Genomic DNA, 20,103 nt, shown 5'->3' on the forward strand with positions numbered 1-20,103 from the left:
TTACTGGCTTAATTCTGTTATCTACAGTTCTCTCATCATGAACAACAAAGTGCAGATACAATGTAAAAGATTCATTTTACAGCTTCAGTGGTTGTAATGAGAGTTTTTCATGCATAAATGGTTTGCCTCAACAAAAAATAAGTAACTACTCTTGACATTAACCACATAAACCATTTAAAATGTTGCAGCCAGCCAATGAAGACTATATAGGCTAAATTATGCATATGTGTTACAGACGTTTAGAAGTGAAGCTGGAATTCCTGCCGACTTATTGTGTCAAATCAAACATTGCAGACCTTTTACATTTACAAAGATCTACTTTACAAATTACAGGAATAATGAATAATATTATACATGTAGAAGCATACTTAAAGAAAGTCATCAGTTTTGCAGCAAAACAAAGCAGACTGAAAAAAATCATGAGACGATTAGGAGATATTCTACATATCTTAATACTCTAGCATTCAAAACTGAGCTGGACAGTGCATCACTCTATGCTGAGAGAGCGATGGAGCCTTGGATGCAGCAATACAGCCTCAAGATGTTCTGAAAAAGACTGGCACAATATGAATGGGCTTTTGTAGAGGCCACAGCGAGCGCCTCATTCACACAGATCGTTCTCCTACTCCTACTGACGTAGGCTTCTGAAAACAATAGGATATCTAGTTGCTGTTATATTTAGTCTTTCGTTTGCAAACACCACAGTATTATAACTAAGACAGCCGAACAGCTCTTATACTACACTCTCAGAAAAAAGGTATGCTAGCTGTCACTGGGGTGTTACCTTTTCAAAAAGTACAAATTAGTACCTAAAAGGTCCATATTAATACCTTGAAGGTATTAGTACCTTAAAAGTACAAAAGTGTTCCTCTTAAAATGTTACGAAATGAAATGGTACCACCCCAGTGACACCTCGCATACTTTTATTTCTGAGAGTGTGCAGTAGATGCTATATTCAGATTAGGACACTTGAAATTTATCTACTGCTAAAAATTATGTTTATGTGTGTTTGTGGTTCAAGATTTGGGTTAACATCTAAAAACGTTTGGGGAAAATGTATTTAGGTCAATGATGAATCAAAGTCTTTATGCACAAGCATTTCTTATGTAAACAGACCTTTTCCTAAGAAATAGACTTCCCAGCATGCACTAGGGTCTGAAAGATTTATGTGGTTTCACTGTTTTCCAACAGCTGTTGTTGCTTTGTAATATTTAATTCATTAATAACTTGTTTTCTTGTGTTGGCAAGATGTGTCTGTTCCTCTGCTTAAAATTATAGTTAATTGTTTGCTGTGTCTGTGAGTAGTTTTTAAAGTCATTTTAACTGTTTTTGTTCCTCATCTGTTCCACTGATGCTGCAACAGTTTAGGACTTGGCACTTCATGAATAAAAATCATACAAGTAAAGGTGATTAAACTCTTTTAAAGTGAATATAAGTTGTGAAATATTCTAAGAGTTCATGTAAATGTGATTCCTATGAACTCAATGTTTGTAATACCTTGCTGAATTACATGATACTCAATCCTAAACATTTGCATTAATTAATACTGCTTGCAATCTGTTGATATCATGTTACTGGTTGGATATAATTTACAAGATGCAGCATCTAGCACATCTTTACTTAAAATATATATATATATATGAGAATAAAAGTCTACATTCTGCGAGCGTCTTCTAGTGTACATTGCATCACCAGAGTGCAGTGCTGGAGAACTATGCAGCTGATACCGAGGCTGCACACACTACATTACAGCAGCACTCTGTCTGCTGCTAATTCTGAGCGTTTCGTAAGGTTTTGTGAAGCACAGTCGCAATACGACGAGCTTCTTTTTTCATTGTTGCAATGTCGTTCCATCACACGCACACACAAAGGCAGCCTCGAAAAAAAACGCTGTCTCGTTAGGTGGCTCGCGAGGTTTCGAAACACAGCCGTCGTCGCTCCAGACAATATATATGTCTCTTACCTTTAACGTCGTGTTCGGATAGCTCACGGGGACCTTGGAAAAAGTGCTGTTAGACAAAACAGCTAAGCGAATGTCTTCAAATATGGTGATGATATCATCCAACAGGCATCTCTTGTCCCGGTGCCTCAGGACACAGAGATGCGCGAAAGTGTAATTGAAGCCTTTATAATTGACACGCATATCCAGGACCTTCTTGTGCACCTGGAGCACCTGCTCGGCCAGCTCCAAGATATTTCCCCCGGATCTGGCCAGCAGAATGAGTCTGCCATATCTGCCGGGGGTGTGCAGGTCCGAGTACAGCTTGTGCTTGGACTGGTCGATGGGGAAGAGGCTGTTGGCGAGACTCCGCTCGATCTTCGCGAGGCTGTGCGTCGGGGCGACCAGGATCTCCAGGTCCGTTTCGGGCTTAAAGCGGCTCAGCACCGTGGATCCGAAAATGATGGTCAGGACTGCGGGGACGGTGAGGAAGAACACCGGATGCCTGCTCACGAACAAACCCAGCCAGTAGAAGGAAGCTTTCAGCCCTCTGTGTATCACTTGCCGCAGCATCCTCCTCCAGATCCAGCTTGCAGCAGATGATGCCCCGGTTCTTCCTATGAAGCACATGTGACATGTGGCTCCAGTTCAGTCAATCCGTATGAGAATACTCGAGTGTACACCTGTGAAGCACTGCAGCGATTTGCAACAAGACAGTCAGATATTGATCACTATAGAGGCTTTTAGGTTCCATCCCTCCCCCTGATGTGAGAGCGTTTCTCTCGCTTCTTCTGCTGCAACAGCAGGCAGCCCCAGTCTGATGTGCATGTGTGCTTAATTCCGACTATTCGATCGGAGGCGCCTGATTTATGGGCTTGCTTGATTGTAACCATGTGCTGCTGTGCTGTGTGCGTTGAAGGAGGCACGACGGGGAAATGCTGCTCGGTGGGTGGGTGGGTCGCTTTCGGTGGGGGCTCGTTTTTAAGAACACGCGCGACTCAAAGCTGATCGCGGACTCACCTCTTGAAATAGCCACTCGATTACTAATAAATGAGGCATTCCCGTCTTTAAAAAGGGCAGCAGTCCACACACAAGGCCACTTGCAGTTTCGGTGCAGACACACTAAAATCCTTTCATTTATAGCCTCAATATAGGAAGCTAGAGACCTTTGGAGTTTGCTTTATGGTGCACAAACACAAATTAATATGCTAATTCACGACTAGGCCCATCAAATATTTGTATTTGGTGTTTTGTACACATTTAAACATTAATTTCCCCAGTAACAAAAAATATGAATAAAATAAAAACAAAATTGTGCGGTAAACTTTAAACAGACGTTTTAACAGTTTAGCCACTCCAAGGATTTTATTAGGCTTTAAATTATAGTGCAATAGTACTTGCCCACATTTTCAGCAGCATAGGCTATTCTTTCCATTGGGATTTTTAAAAAGTTTCAAAGTTTTCGTTATTACAAGGCATGAACCAAACCCAACTTCTACTAGAATAGTAACATCGCAATCTTTGATTGAAATCCTTACATATGAAAATAACACCATATAACACAATCGGATTAATCAAAATAGTGTAACTGCAATCAAGCAATATAAACTAGTTTGTTGGTCAATAACACTTTCTGATCTGTGTAATTGTACTATCAGTCTGTTAGCAAGACAGTGACAGTAAACAAAAAAATGGCTGATCTAAAAATCTATTCCTTTAAACAAAATGTATGATATTTTCTTGCGCACATCTGCATCTACAGTTGTCCTCCATAAAGTTTGTTTGCAGCATCAAGAACTAGAACTATTTTACAATAAGCAAAACATTAATTTTGTGTTGTGTTTGTGTTATTATTCACCAATGATTGAAAGAGAAAGACAAAACAGTGGCACATGAAGCTTATATATTGTTTTTTTCCCCCTTTTTTGTTGTTGCTACATTCTATTGCTACATTCCAAAGCCTCTATGCGCTGCGTAATATTGAATAATATCAGCTTGGAGGGATTCTTCAGTAAAAGGATTATGGACTACTATAAATACTAAGAAGTTTTCTTCTGTGTTACAAGCTTTGTTTTTATTTCATTTTGGAAGTATACTTAGTGAGCAGAAATACTACTGCTGTACACTCTCAGAAAAAAAGTACAGTGGTTTAAATAATGTTCCTTAAGGAATATTATTGTACCTTTTTAAACGTTGAACCTTATATGGTACAGAAAAGACGTCTTACGATACTGTACACCTTTTATGCTACAGTTAAAATGAAGATAAATATGAATGTTCTCTTTAAAAAAGTACATAATTGTTGGACAACTTCTTTTTTACATTATCTATACAATAAATATTGGAAAGGCAAGTGATTCTATGAATAAGTTCCATATTAAACCTGAACCATCATTTAAACGTACGTAAATAAACTCATAAAAACGAATTATTAAGTTCTATAATACGAAAAAAACTGGTAAAACAGAACAATAGGTTTGTGCCAACTAAACGTTTAGGGCATTTTTAATAAACATTTGATAAGCATTTTTTATTATTGATATTGTATTTCAGTAACATGCTTCTGAAAAGTGTTGTGAAATGTTTAACAAAAGTAGATCTTTTGATTCATGTTAAAATATTTTTTATTCTTAATTGTAATTGGAAAAGGTGCATTTACACAGAAAGAAACCTTTAAAAAAAACATTGTTTAAAATTGTATTTGAGGTTTTATATTTACTGAAAATGAATAGACACATTTTGGATATAGCAAAATGCCTTTAAATAGTTCTTAAAGGAACACATTTGACACTGTTAAGGTACAAAGTGTCTTGTCCTTGACCTTTGATGAAGATACAATATTGTATTTGCAGATTTTAAAAACCAAAGGTACATTTCTGTTTACCATGGTACAAATCATGTACTTAAAGGTAAAAACTGCAATGGTATAAATTAGTTTTTTTGTCTTAAGGTAGAAATCTGTTCCATAAAAAGGGACTGCCCCAGTGACAAATGATTGTACTTTCTTTGGTACAACGTTGTACCATTTTTTTTCTGAGAGTGTCAAGTCCATATTTTGGTCACACTTTAAAATAAGTTTTCATTAGTTATTATTAGTTAATGTATTTATTATTATCTACTAATAAAGAACAATACTTGTACAGCATTTACTAGTCATAGACCAACATTTACTAATGTATTATTAAAATCCAAATTCATGCTTGTTAACATTAGTTAATGCACTGTGAGTTAATATAAAACTAACAATCAACGACTGTATTTTCATTAACTAACATAAACACATGAATAAATACTGTAATAAATGTATTGTTCATTGTTTCTTTAATAACATTAACCAATAAAATCTTATTGTAACTTCTTGTTAAGTCGCGACGGTCGGTGACGTATGAAATACTGTTTCCAGGTCCAAGCTGCTAATTACTTGAATTGAGAAAATATTCATTTATGGCCATTTTTTGGTCCTATCACACAATAAAATGAATTTTATATAAAATCACGGTGTACACAACAGTCTCTGGACTTGCTGCATCACAAATACCAAAATTTTAACAATTTATAAAAACAATGAATTACGTTCTTCTAGTCGTCTGATATTAGGCGTGGATGTATAAATTGTGATTGTAATTTCTGAAAGTATTACAGGGCTTTGTAAACGTTTATTTTTAGCATTTGATGAGTCTCCCCATACCATTTTATATATCGCTTAACGCGGAAACCACTTTGCGTGACGTCACACTTAACAAGCAGATAGTGTGACTCATATTTTTTTTCTTTCATTAAGATTTGCTAATAACGAAATGCTTTGGAAATTTTTTTTAACAAACTTACTTCAGGCTAAATATGATCTAGAATATAACATCCAATACAACCTGTAATTAAACCTTTGGCACTCCATTACTCATTTATATGATTTCATACTCTGTAAATAGCAATGACAACATGATGAAAACGTTTTTTTTTTTTTTTTTGTTTTTGTAAAAACCCAGAGGAGCAGATTCTAAAACTGATTCAACCTAGAGTTAAACTGAAGAATAAATTAACAATGATATTAAATTAAAATAATTGTTCAATGCTATTTGTCATCAAACTGATATGAGTTTAACAACAACTAACCTGGTGTAATACCATGATTTTAAACAGCCATAGTTTTAATAACCTGACACAAAACCTTGTAGCTATTATAATTGCATACTCATTGTTTGTGCGTGCCATATTTTAACAGAAGCCCCCCATAAAAATAATTTTCTGCACTGCTGATCATGTGTGACTGCAGAGATGACCTGTAATCCTGTTCGGTTACAGCTTCTTCATTACTTATGTGTGGATGGTGTTATGTTTACGACCAGTGAGAGCTTTTAGACATGGACATCAATACTAAATTATTGTATAATTTTGGTTGCCTGCTGTGAAACTTGAACTGTGTCACATCTGACTGGAAGAAAAATAAAACAACTGCATTTTAACATGCACCTAATACCACACACACAGGCACACAAACACACAATTAATCAATAAACTGCAGAATGCGTAGTTGACCGTCAATGGAGGGTAGTTCACCCAAAATGGAAATTTTCCTTGCCATTTACATCCTATTCTGAGGGATGTTGGAAAAACAGCCAGTTATAGTAGGAACAAAACTGCTATGGAAGTCAATGGCTGCTATTTTCAACATTCTTCAGTATGTGTTCAATGAAGAAAAATCTCAAACAGGTTTTAAACAAGTGGAGGATGGCAGAAGTTTCATTTTTGGGTGAACTATCCCTTTAATCCTGCAAAACACTGCAGTTACAGCATCTACCAGCAGGTGCTAACTAAAGAGCCGAAGCACTGAATGCATGGGATTATATGAATGGTGCAGACAAAACCTCCCTCTCTACACACTGTAAATGTGACATGGCAGAAAGCAGTCTCTGCCACATAATTAGGATACAGGAGGCAGTCACAAAACAGTATGACCTAGTTTATTCCTCAGACCATTACCAAAATGAGTGCTCTCTTTTTCTTAGCATGACAGCCTACCCTAAATTTAGAAGCCATCACCTTCTTCTTTACCACTTCAGGAATTAGTGCATACAGTAGATCCACTCACTAGTGTCAGCAAAAGATATCACTGTAAGAGACAATGAAATTCTATATGCAGATTCTTGTAGGCATAAGTGCAAAAAATTGGAAACATTTAGTGTCAAAGGTAGTTGTGTTGCCAGATCTCACCCAAAAAACACACAGCCTGGTCTGACAAACCAACCCCAAAAATAGAAGACATGCCTCACTAAAATAAGCCTGAATAAGCAAACTCAGATTGTTGCTTCCATTACAGGACATGGAGGTGTATTTATGTGTTATAGTGGAATGCAGAGGGCAGAAACACACAGGGGTAAATTGAAAATCAACTATGCTGATTAGAGAATTAGTTCACCCAAAAATGAAGCTTGGTTATTAATTACTAACTATGGAGTTTTAATTCTCTGAGATCTTGGTTTGTCCTTGGTTTGCTCTCTCATCCTTTATAGACCATCATGAGACGTTTATAGTCCAGAAACGGAACTTAAAACAATGTCAAAACATTCAACGTGTCTTCAATGGTTAAAGTTAAAGGGCACCTATGATAAAAATCAACTTTTGTAAGCTGTTTATACAGAACTGTGTGTAGTTATAGCTTGGCCACAGCCATATTGGGGTGATGTAACACAATAAGTCTATTTTTTTAATTTCCTGACATTAAAATAAGATCCAAATCCCTCCCATTTGAGGCCCACCACAATGTGATGTAGAAGTGCGATTTACCCACCCACCGAAATTAATGACAGTTGCGTATTAAAATGTCTCCGTAGTAACGCCTATAATCATATCAACAAGACAGGACATGTGCAAAGCAACCAGGATTAAAAGATCTGTTCAGCTCTCTGTGATCATCAATCATCATCAAATCATCAAATGTGATCAAGAATGAGTTTTACAAGTTTAAAACGTTTTTAAAACAGTGCATGTTTGTAATGAATTACAGCACTTAAACTGTCTTTATCACCACAGCCGCGGATGAGCACATTTATAAAAGAGGATGTTTCAATCCTAGTTTGTGGACATTAAATCAGATTTATTTTGTTGATTAACATAACGGATATCCATACAGCGAAGTTAAACAAAGTTAAACGCGCACTGTATGTGTGTGTCCACTGTGTGTATGTGTGTGTGAGTGAACTTTGTAATGACATTGTGTGTGACTCATTGCAGAAAGGCTTAAATTAGATCCACAACAAATAATCATTGGTAAAGTTCAGTAGTATTTCTTACAAACGTTACGTGAAATGTGCTTTCTTCATGTCTGTCTGTTATCTGACGCAGCCAAGGCGGAGACGGAGACACACTCTAACATTCATGCGAGAGGGGTGGGCAGCGAGAACGTTAAAGGCACAGGCAACAAAAACAGCTGCATTGTGTTCAGAGCAGAAAATCCAACATTCTACAAGGTATAATGAATAATCTGATGGGTGTTTTGAGCTGAAACTTTACAGACACATTCTGGAGACACAAAAGACTTAATAGAAATAGTTGCCATTTAAAACATACATATCTCCAGAAAGAACTGTTAAAAGCAACTTTGTGCACCTACACTATATTTTCCATGTAAGATTATGGTGTGCATTTACTACAGGGAACATGACACTTGCATATTGTGCAGATGACTCTAATGGCAGTATGTTGTGCTGCCTACTATAGCATAAGTATCCTGACTTGACCAGAGTGTGTTCTCTTGGTTGGGTTTATTTAAATTTGCCACATTAGTCAAGTCATGTCACGTTTCTTCATAAAGCGTTTTACAAATTATTTAGCCCTTAAGGGATATTCATTCATTCATTTTTCTTTGGCTTAGTCCCTTGATTGATAAGGGACTGCCTCAGTGGAATGAACCGCCAACTTATACAGTATGTTTTACAAAGCGGGTGCCCTTCCAGCTGCAACCCAGGTACTGGGAAACATCCATACACACTCATTCACATACATACACCACAGCCAATTTAGTTTATTCAATTCATCTATAGTGCATGTCTTTGGACTGTTCGGGACACCGGAGCAACCGGAGGAAACCCAGGCGAACACGGGTAGAACCTGCATACTTGACAGAGAAAAGCCAACTAGCCAGGGCTCGAACCAGTGACCTTTTTTTGCTGTAAGTTGAGAGTGCTAACCACTGAGCCACTGTGTCACCCCCTTTAAGGGATAGTTCACCAAAAAAAAAAGAAAATTTGCTCACTATTTATTAGGGATGTAACGGTATTGTAAATACCGTCATACCGCAATATTAAATTTTTTCGATATTACCGAAGTCGCATGACTCGGTAAAACTATAGGTCTTCAGAGAAAATTTGCTCAGGCGAATGAAGCGAACGGGAGGTAGCTGAAACTTCATTTCCCATCAGCCCCGGCGTGGCCATAATCCTTTGCGGTCTGTTGTCGCTACAGATCCAGTAATGCGGAAATGGAGTGTGCTGCTAGTAGCGGAGATGAAAAAAAGATGGAAATGATCGAACCTAAAGCGGGTGTTGTCACCGCGCGCGTGCTAAATAGCAGTGCTGTCGCGCACGTTCTGATCAGCTGTGTTGTGGCGCGCGTATTGTAAAGCGACGAGGGGGGGTTGAGCGCGCATACTCAGGAGAGGTGTTGTCGCGCGCCTACTGAAGGGCTGGACTGGACGGAGGTTGTTTCAAAGTAGATACTTTGAAAAAAGCTGAAAACCTGCAACAATTAACTTCCATAGTAATACAAACAGGTTACAGGTTTCTATAAAATATTTTCTTTTGCTCATAAAGTTTTGAAACCTGCAAAGGGTAAGTAAATTCCCATGTCAGATTTACAATTACAATTTCAAAATCAAGTCTACATTGAATCAGCTCTCCGGTGTTTATTTTATTTCTCCTGAATGACAGACTGAACAAATTAATGAGAGGTTTTTGTATTAAAGAAGGTGAAGCCATATTGACATGTCTACCTGTTACATAATCACAATGGACCAAAGGTTTAAAGCAGGAGTTCCCAAACTTTTTCTAATGAAGGGCCAAAAACCAAATCTGATTGATGGCTGTGGGCCAAAGGTAAATATACCAAACAGTATTACACCAAAGTTTCCATGAGTCATTTCCTAATTTATTTCCTGCTGTTAATGCTGTAAATAACTCAATGGAGTGATAACACTAAGCTGCCACCTGCATTTGCCTTGATTTTCTCTCCGGTGCATTGCCCTCTATCCGTTGTGTGACAGTATTTACATATTTTAAAAAATGTATTCATTTACAAAACAAAACTACAAAATTACAAAGCAAACAAACCAAAGGTTAAATTAAATTCAAAATCACTATCTTTGTCAAAGATATTCACTCTATTCACCTCCATATCATTTTCTCTCTCTTCTCAAATGGGATGGTGGGCCAAATTAAAGGTTAGAATGGGCCAACATGTTGCCTGCGAGCCCTAGTTTGGGTGTCTCTGGTTTAAAGGGTGTTTTTAGTACACAAATACCTGTAAATGGATTATTTACTTCCTGTAGATTTTAATCCACTGAGTTTTTGAATATGTCACAGTTTACATAATTTTGCTATCTTCACTTATATAAAAACAAACTATAGTGTTCTGCACCCACTAGTAAAAGAATTGTTTAAACTATATCTAGTTTCTGAATAAGGTTTTGCTGGACTCTATACACGAGTTTCTATTTGTGATGAGCAATTTTTTTCTTGAGCATTGTGAGCCAAGCACTATTCAAGCCCAAATCCATTTTGGAAATGAGCCCAAAAATCACAAGCTAGAACTATTTACAGTATCAGCAATGCAACAAAACAAGTCCAAAGTTGGTTAGTATTATAGCAGACAGAGATAATGAGTTGGAGTTGGAGAAGGACATGGAAGAAAAAAGTGGGACAGGGTGTCATGCGGGTGAGAGGAATCCCATATTTTTGCAATCTCAGTGGATACAAGCCTACAGTCAAAGCTTAATGTGTATTTCCTGCCAGCCGTTGCCAGGTGGTGGGATTGTGCAAGACTGGCAGGCCAAACACATACGCACACACACACATATGCACACACCTCTTAAAAACCAGCTGATCAGAAAACGCATAATAAAACTGACACAAAATGGATGAAAACTAGATTTCCACTAAATTAAATTCAATTAATTTGATATTTTGCCTCTTTTTTCAAGATGTAAAATAAGTCTCTGATGTCCCTAGAGTGTGTATGTGAAATTTTAGCTCTAAATACACCACAAATAATTTTTATAACTCTTTAAAACTGTGCCTTTGAGGCAATGACCCAAGTTTTGCAGATTTGGTGGCTGTCACTTTAAAGGCGAATAAGATTGAGACCCAACCCTCTTTTCAAAAGTGGGTGGAGCAGCAAACACACGTGCATCAGCATAGCAGCAGATTCAAAACAGGACTAACACATCTCTGTGTAAAATTGAAATCGTCAAGAGACGTGCATCCTAAAACGCCACATTTATAATGCCACTTAGTTACTCACATTATCTTTAAATGGAGTGAAAACAGTAATGGCAGAAAGCTGCTTTTCACTCAAAGCTGTTTATGCTAATGAGGGAGAGATCATTAATAGTGGGCGGGCCTTCCCTCTGAAGACAAACACAAAGGGAGAATATCAATGAAAGTGTTTCTGCATACTGTTTTTATTAAGTCTGATTATAAAAATAGAATCAATGATTTTTTTTTACCATTAAAGGCTTGCAATATTAACACACTTTTGCCACACAACTGTGTTTAAACCATTAACAAAAGTGATATTTGTATAATAGGACCCCTTTAAAACACCAGCATTAAATTAAAGAAATTGTTAGCCATTGATTGCATTGAAAAAAATGGTTTTCAAAGTATTTTTACCTGTATGCAAGTCAATGGTTACAGGTTTTCACCTTCCTCAAAATATATTCTTGCCTGTTCAACAGAAAAAATAAACTTATAAAGGTTTGGAATCACCTGAAGTCGAGTAAATAATGAGTACATTTTAATTTTGGCGTGAACTATGACTTTAAAATAAGTTGAGCATATTTTAGCATGTTTGTACAAGTAAGTCAAAATGAATTGTAGGTTTATTTGATCAGGTTTATTTATAATATCCACATTTTTTTTAATGATGTAAAGCCATAGAAACCCACATAAAAATTAGCATTTAAAAAAATGCACATTTAGAATTCATACGAGATGGATTATTGTCTGAACTGCCAGCAAGGTCAGAACACAATAAGCCCTGCATTATGTAAAGATTGTGTTTTTCTAATAACTCCGGCTGTTATAAATAGCATGGAGTAAATGGTGTGATGCTACTTCATGTCAGAAGTGCAAGTGCAAAAGTGAAAAACAGGTGACAGATTGTGAATAATGTGCCTCTTGAGTTCACATCATTGCCTGAGGCCAAGGCTGTCAAACATCAACCGAGACCTGTATAATATCCCACTCTCTGCTATTAACCTTAAGATCATTTATCTTGTATGATGGGCTTTCTTTCTTTTTTAAGTAGTTATTCGGCAGCTACAAAATAAAAATGTAAAAAAAATAATAATAAAGGGAATTATTTAAAACTAAATTATTTATAAACTATTTTGTTTAGAAATGTGTTGAATAAAGGTTCTCTCTGTTAAACATAAATCGGGGAAAAAAACGGGTGGATTGGGGGGGGGGGGGGGGGGCTAATAATTCTGACTTCAACTGTATATACAGTATACACACACATACACACACACACACACTGTATATATTACCATATGGAATCTCATTACTATTCCTTGGCTGATGCCTTACTGTCCTTCAGAAACACAGCTTTGACCACTAACACATATTAGTGGTCACAGAGCTCACGTTCACCTCAGAGAGTAAAGAAATGACCTGTCTTAATTAAAACTGCCTCTTCTTTGCCATTAACCCTCATGCTATCGGCTGCTGTCAATACATCCATTTCATGGGGAGTAAGTAATCCCATGCATTATAAATAGCTAACTGGTTTAATGCAGTTTTAAAGAAGACCCAGGGGTCCTGTTTAAATCTGCTAATAACAGTATAGGAGACATGTTTTACTCTTACTGGAAAGACGACAATATGCTAACTTGCACTTTCTAAAAAAAATGCAGGGTTTATACAAAAAAAAACCTGAAACTAGTTTCCTTTTTCAAACAGATGGTCAGAAAGACACTCGACTTCTGGAAATGCTGATTGTTAACTAGTAAATAATATATGAGGTACAGATGATGATTTATTTTTCAGCCATTTTAAAGTTTGCAGCTTTTGGAAGGTACTGGGAAGATTAAATTCAGATGAGTACATTTATAAATATAATCAAAAAACTATTTATTTTCCTATTTTATTAAGTACTACATGAAATACGGTAGTATTTATTAGTTTCTTTCACTTGGTTTAACTTTGAGAAAACAACCAAAAATAACATTTTAAAACACATATTTTAAAAGCAAAAAAAGATGAAAGCAAGACTATCCATACAAGAAACCCAGCAAAAAAGCTTTAAAGCTTAAAACCAGGCTGGTCAAGTTGGTTTTAGCTTGTAATCTCCCAGCCTGACCAGCTAAGACCAGGCTGTAAATGGCTAGAAACCAGCATGGAATGGCCAAAACCCCTTTAAAACCAGGCTTGTCGACCTAAGCATTTTTTTTTCCAGCAGGGATTGCTAATAACTTAAATAGGTCAATGCAATGTAAAATTTTAATCAGATTACATAAAAATATTTTATAACAAATGCATTTAACTGTAAAAAAGATATGTCATGACATCATGCTATTTTAATGCATTACAGTAAGTTAACTGTTTCATCTTTAAATAAAATATTTAATAAATACAAGATTCAGCTCAGTGTTTTTAGTCAGTTTAATACTGTGTAACCAGTGCTTGAAATTAACGCCCGCCAACTTGCCAAATGCAGGTATTTCCCTTCCACTAGCCACTTTGGCTGGTTGAAAATGATTTTTAAAATGTAGTTTTCTTAAAAGCAAGGTTTGACAATAAGGATGGCCCAATGTGCGTGCAAAAGTGATCTTAGAATCGCGAAAAAGCAGGACTGACAAAAATAACTGTGTTTGCATGACCAAAAGACAGCAGGTGAATATAGAATGAGAGAATGATTTGAAAAAAAAAAAAAAAAAAAAAATATATATATATATATATATATATATATATATATATATATATATAAATAGATATTTTGTAAGCAGCAGCGGTTGCTGCTTTCACTTTAACTATTCTTCGAACAGACTATTAGTGGGCCTAAGGTTAACCGTGTGCGTGTGATCATCATTGTATTATCACATGCAGTGTCTTTCACCTGCTTTCATTTTTTTTTTTGGAAATATGGTTTAATTATAATTTTTTTACAATAGCGTTGCTTATATAGGAGATTACCTCCCCATTTATGTATAGTTACTGTAACTAGTGATCTGAGAACTTTGTATAGATTACTGTGCATAGTTTTAGACACATGACAATATATTTTTTTTAAATGTCAATTATTTTTTGAAGAAATGTTTTGTTGAATAAAAGTACACGTATACAGCTATATTTAGCTTGTTTTGACACATTGAGCAAGCTATACACAACAAACAAAAGAGTGAAATGAATGAGGAGACGTGAACATAACACAAAATCTAATTCATGTAATTTTAGCATGTCAATGTCAAGTTTATGCTTATAAAATATATTTTTCCAAAATACAAAACTGTGGCTTTTGAAAATGGCTAATGGCTAGTAAAGTTTGAAATCTACTGGCCACAGTGGCTGGTGATAAAATTTAATGTCAAGCACTGTATGCAACTCATAATTGAAATGACTTATAAAGCTAATTTGACAGAATATGAAAACATGAGTTCATTCATTCATTTTCTTTTCAGCTTAGTCTCTTTATTAGTCTGGGGTCGCCACAGCGGAATGAACCACCAACTTACAGTATCCAGCATATGTTTTATGCAGCAGATGTCCGAAAACATGAGTTAGCTTGTTTAATTCTATTATGAGAATTAAGATTTAATTGTGATATAAACTTTTGTTACATACTTGAAAAAAAAAAATAATAAGCAAAATATTTTATCCAACATAAGCCATCAGTCTATCAAAATTTTCTTCATTTTAAAAGGCAAGAGTAGCTTACATTATTCTATGCTAACATCTACAGCATCGGCTGCTAATAGTCTAAATCATATCCTCTGAAAACACTGATCTGTTAAACACTAGACCACGAACAATTTGATAAGACCAGTAACATAATGCAGCTGACAGCCAAGTCAGTTCCTGGCACTGCTGTTCAAGTCGTGCGCTGTGATAAATTAATCAAATGGTGGCCGATCGCTGAAAGAAACGGGGCTTCTCTCTGAGGTGACAGTGTGCTTTGCTATTGTTGTCAGTATTATGAATGGCCCTCATATGGTCCTGCTGCAGAGTCCGTGCAACCTTGAGTCATGAATCGCTTTGGCTACCGCTCAGAAAAACAGGAAGCACCACCTGCTGTTCGAATCTGATGTTAATTTCCCTGAGTAAGACTTCATTGAGGACGAGAGGCGGTAACTGGCTGTAATAGTGAAAGACAGTGCGGGTGTCCTCTCTGTCACTGATGCTCTGCGTTATATGCACCATTAGCACTGCATCAAAATCACAGACACCACTTTACAAAGTTTCACTTTTAACGTGTTCCAGAGTCTCTCATATACAGTTGAAGTCTAAAATGTTAGCCTTCTTGAATTATTATTTTTTTCAAATGTTACCTTAATGATGTTTAATGGATCAAGGAATTTTTCACAGTATTTGCTTTAATATATATATTTTTTTAAAAATTTTATTTGCTTTATTTTGGATAGAATAAAAGCATTTTTTATTTTTTAAAACCATTTCAAGGTCAATAGTATTAGCCCATTTAAGAAAGAGGGGGGGGGGGGGGGGGGGGGGGATGGGGGTTGGGAGTTTCTGACCCACCTAATTAACAATTGATCCCTCCTGAAGGACATCAAAACAAGATAGGGGGGTCTGCCATTTAATAGTTAAAAAATAGTTAGCTCTGATCTGTATCTTAAATAATATTAATAACACAAATAATAGATAACTTACATATACATCTTCCCACCCCTATAAAGGTTCATATCATTGTAAGTGCATGTTTGAACCACAAACATTAATTGAGAGGTTTGAAACCAGTAAATTTGGAGCACCAACAGACAGCGTTTACAAAACATGTATATTGTAAAATAAGCATTTGTTTAAAACTAGATGCATATTTTGTATTTTTTATACACTTGCAGCTTCACATGGAAGCTAAACAGTAAAATAAAATATGCACCCTTTCATGGTCACCAATTAATAGGTGCAGGAATGCAAACCGTTTATTTAATATGCCAAATGCCATTGAGGTCCACTCAATATGCCTCAAAACACTGAAAACATAACAACAAGTTTGATTAATAAATTAAAGATAGTTAAATTAAATATATAAATTTGGTTCACAGAGATATTGAGGAATATTATAATCTGAAAACTTTTTTTTTTACAGTGCACCCTGACTTTAAGCAATATTTTTTTCCTATTGTCTACAGAACAAGCCATCATTACAATGATTTGGCCAACCCTAACTTAGTTTACCTAATTACCCTAGTTGAGCCTTTAAGTTACACTTTACACTGTACGTGTCTTAAAAAATATCTAGCAAAATATTATTTAATCTCATCATGGCAAAGATAAAAGAAATTAGTTACGAGAAATTACTTATCAAAACTACTATGTTCATAAATGTGTTGAAAAAAAAATCAGTGCAGTGAAAAATAGATGGCAGGTTACAAATATGGCCATTGAGAATGCACTTTTCTTTAGTGCAGTGCTGCAATTTGTCACACATTGAGCTGTAGCAGCAAAGGCCGCCTTTTAATAAAAAAATTAACATTTTTGTGCTTTACGCAATGTCCACCAGGTGGCGCAAGGAACAACCGCTTTTCCAAAGTCGTGCCAGTGCAAGGAATGCCCCCAATACTAACAACCTGCCCAGGGGTGCGTTCTGAAAACCATTGTTAGTCATGTCTTTCTTGTATTAGACCATTGTGTGCTGTACCACGCAGTACTGCAGCATTGCATGTGATCAGGTTCATTTGCTCGTGCATTCTCAGTAGCCACATCTGTACTTTTGGCAATACCTGTCAACCCTCCCCTTTTTCCCGGGATTCTCCCGTATTTTACAGTTCTATCCCGCTATCATCCCGTAAAAGTATTTTCCCATATTTTCGGTCTTTCTCTGAAGGGTGGCAATAAACATTAAAGAGCGGATCCTCCCTATATGCAACCCTTACCACCGAACCACCAGGGGACGCCCCTTGCTCTTAAATGCGAGTCCGTTCTGTGCTATCGGTTTATTTAGGGAAGAAAACAGTTTGAAATACATATAAAAACCGCAGGATGACCTTCCTTTTTATTATACGAGCCATCACCCCATTTAGCAATCCTCAAAACAGTCATATAGAGGTGAGTGACTCTCAGACATGTTCCATAGTGATAAATGGACACTTTTCGCTGCTCTTTAATCAATGCATAAGTTTTACAATGAAGAAAAGGTTAATGAGATTTGATAACCTTGATTCTATTTCTTGATTCAATGACAGGTATGCTTCTGGCAGAGTTTTGGATTGTAAAATTGACATGTTTTTCCTTTAGTAAATAATGTATGTAGTTGAGCAAAATTTAGTTAGGCTGCATTTACACCAGTACACTTTTTGCATTTTAAAATGGCATTTTGGAATGCTACTTATCCAAATAGCAATTTCACTGCATTGCAGAAAAAGTATCTCTGTCCATATTACAGCCTACATCCTATTGACCTTATTCTGCAATGTGGAAGTGTTGTTTTTGCATTTGTTTTACAACTTTGGTTGCCTATGGGAGAAATGAATAGAAATAATAAATGGCAGAAAACGGTCAAACTACTTGCTCTACAAACAAGTGTGTTCATGACTATGCCAAAGAAGTGGAATAATATAAAAAGCAAATATCAGTTTGGAAAGTGAAGCATTTTTAATGTCTAAAAATCAATGGAAGTGAATGAGACCGAAAGTTCGAGCCTGGCCTGGTTCAGTTGGCATCTCTGTGTGGAGTTTGCATGTTCTCCCTGTTCATGTAGTTTCCTTTGGCTGCTCTGGTTTGTTCGGTTGCTCCAGTGTATAAATGAGAGTGTATACAGTAGGTGTTTCTCAGTGACGGTTTGCAGTTGGAAGGGCATCTGCTGTGTAAAACATTTGCTCAATAAGTTGGCGGTTCATTCCGCTGTGGCAAACCCAGATTAATAAAGGGACTAAGACAAAAAGAAAGTAAATGAATGAATGAGGTAAACTATCTCTTTAAAGGTGATTTAATTCATTTTCATTTTTGAGTGAACTATCCCTTAAGAGAATTGAAGTAGATCAATGGAACATTCTTTAAAAGTGTGAATATGAAAATACAATGTCTCGAAAGTAGATGCCATTCAGTAAATGCACTCCAAAGCACCCTCATCAAAAATATTACCCCTTGTTAAACGTCTGCAGCAGTCCTTCAAAGCTCATTAATCATTTGACTTGTCGTAGTGTATTTGCCACCATGCTGACATAGCTTTTCTGGGAATACATTACCTTCAGCCAAGGGACGTCACCCACAGAGCTTCCCGCAACGCTGCGCGCCTCATGGGAGAGTGAAATTCATTGGCAGGGGTTTCATATTTTATTGCCCAGTAACTAACGTTAGCAAGCAGCACCAGTTAAAGGTTGGCACTCTTGGCTTTCACTGTAAGTTCTCCACCACGATGGTGACTCATTTGAGCGGCCCAGTTTTGTAATACTGCTGAAACAATGATTTCAGATGAAGGTCAAATGGAGCCTTAAGGGCATGTGTTACAGCCTTTAATATTCCAGAAGACTCTACAGCTGAAGATCTTCACACATCAGCATGACAGACTGCCTTTTGAACTCAGGGAGAAAATCCGGTGGTGATAAAGTTGTGAAAATCGGGAATGTGTTACTCTAGTGTAAAAACAGGAAATGTGATAGAGAGGAGTTATAACTGTAAGTCAAGCTTTGGTTTCCTACAGTAACTAAAATGCTAAAAAATAAAGGTAGTCATACAAAAATACAATAATAATTTAGAAGACTTATATTCACATGAAAATGTTGGTACTTATAATACTATAGACAACTAAAAATGCAACGGAAATAAAAAACTATACTTTACAAATCTAGATTAAAATACTACTAACATAATACAGCTAACAGCAGAAATATTACACATTTTCTATCCTAATGTGAAGCAAACCTTTTTAGATTATGAAAAAAAAAATCCAAAATATGAATTATTTGTGGATTTCCAGCCTCATCTCACAAGGAAACGTAAGTATTTTAGGTTTTGTCAGTTTAGTGGCTAATTAGTATGAATTCGTACGAGTTCAGAAGTACGGAAATATACGATTTTAAAAAGGATGCGTGGCACCCAACCCCACCCCACCGTCATTGGGTGATGAGCAAATCGTACTAAATTGTACGAATTAGATTATACGAATTCATACCAATTAGCCACTAAATCAAAAAGTTGCAAATTGCCGTGAGATTGCGTTAGGATTTCCAATCAAGTTGTTAGAGTGGCTGTCTGTGGTATTGGTAACTAAGTAACCAAAAATAAACAAGGAAAGCATAATAGACTCTTTTCACATTTCTAATTTTCTCAGCAGCAGAAATGGTCATAGTTGGGTAAACTTTGAGTGTATTGAATGGGAGAATGCAACAAATATTTTTTTTTACAATCCTATTTGCTTAAATAGTAAAAGAAAAATGACACAATGGTGTTATCAAAACTCTCAAAAAAAGGGAAAAAATGGTGTGAAACTGATGATGGCAGCCAGAGAAGAATAACGTCAAATTTACAATCAGCCCCATAGATGCTGCATTTCTTGTATAACTTGTTTTTTTGTCATTTGACACAAACATGATATAATACATACAAAAATGTTCATACATTTTAAGTAAAAATCTAAATATTAAAAACTTTCAAGGATTTAAGATTATGATAACCGTCAAAAGTGTAATGTTTGGTATAATGTTCTCTACGAGTTTATTTAGCAAACAATTTTCCATCTCCCATTTTTCACATTAATCCTTTCACAAAAAGGGT

At 36.1% G+C, this 20,103-nt stretch overlaps 1 protein-coding gene across 2 annotated transcripts in view; it reads right to left on the reverse strand.

Moving 5' to 3' along the window:
• Positions 1-20,103, reverse strand: part of ptchd4 (patched domain containing 4) — a 149,291-nt gene that overhangs the window by 35,479 nt on the left and 93,709 nt on the right. Inside the window, 1 exon segment of one of the 2 annotated variants that reach the window (NM_001030185.1) lies at positions 1,964-2,512. The exons of the other annotated variant lie outside the window; for it this stretch is intronic. Within the exon segment in view, the coding sequence (NP_001025356.1) occupies positions 1,964-2,512 (549 nt within the window). 2 annotated transcript variants of the gene reach the window in all.

The sequence above is a fragment of the Danio rerio genome, chromosome 20 (genome assembly GCF_049306965.1).
Source record: "Danio rerio strain Tuebingen ecotype United States chromosome 20, GRCz12tu, whole genome shotgun sequence".
Lineage (NCBI taxonomy): Eukaryota > Metazoa > Chordata > Actinopteri > Cypriniformes > Danionidae > Danio > Danio rerio.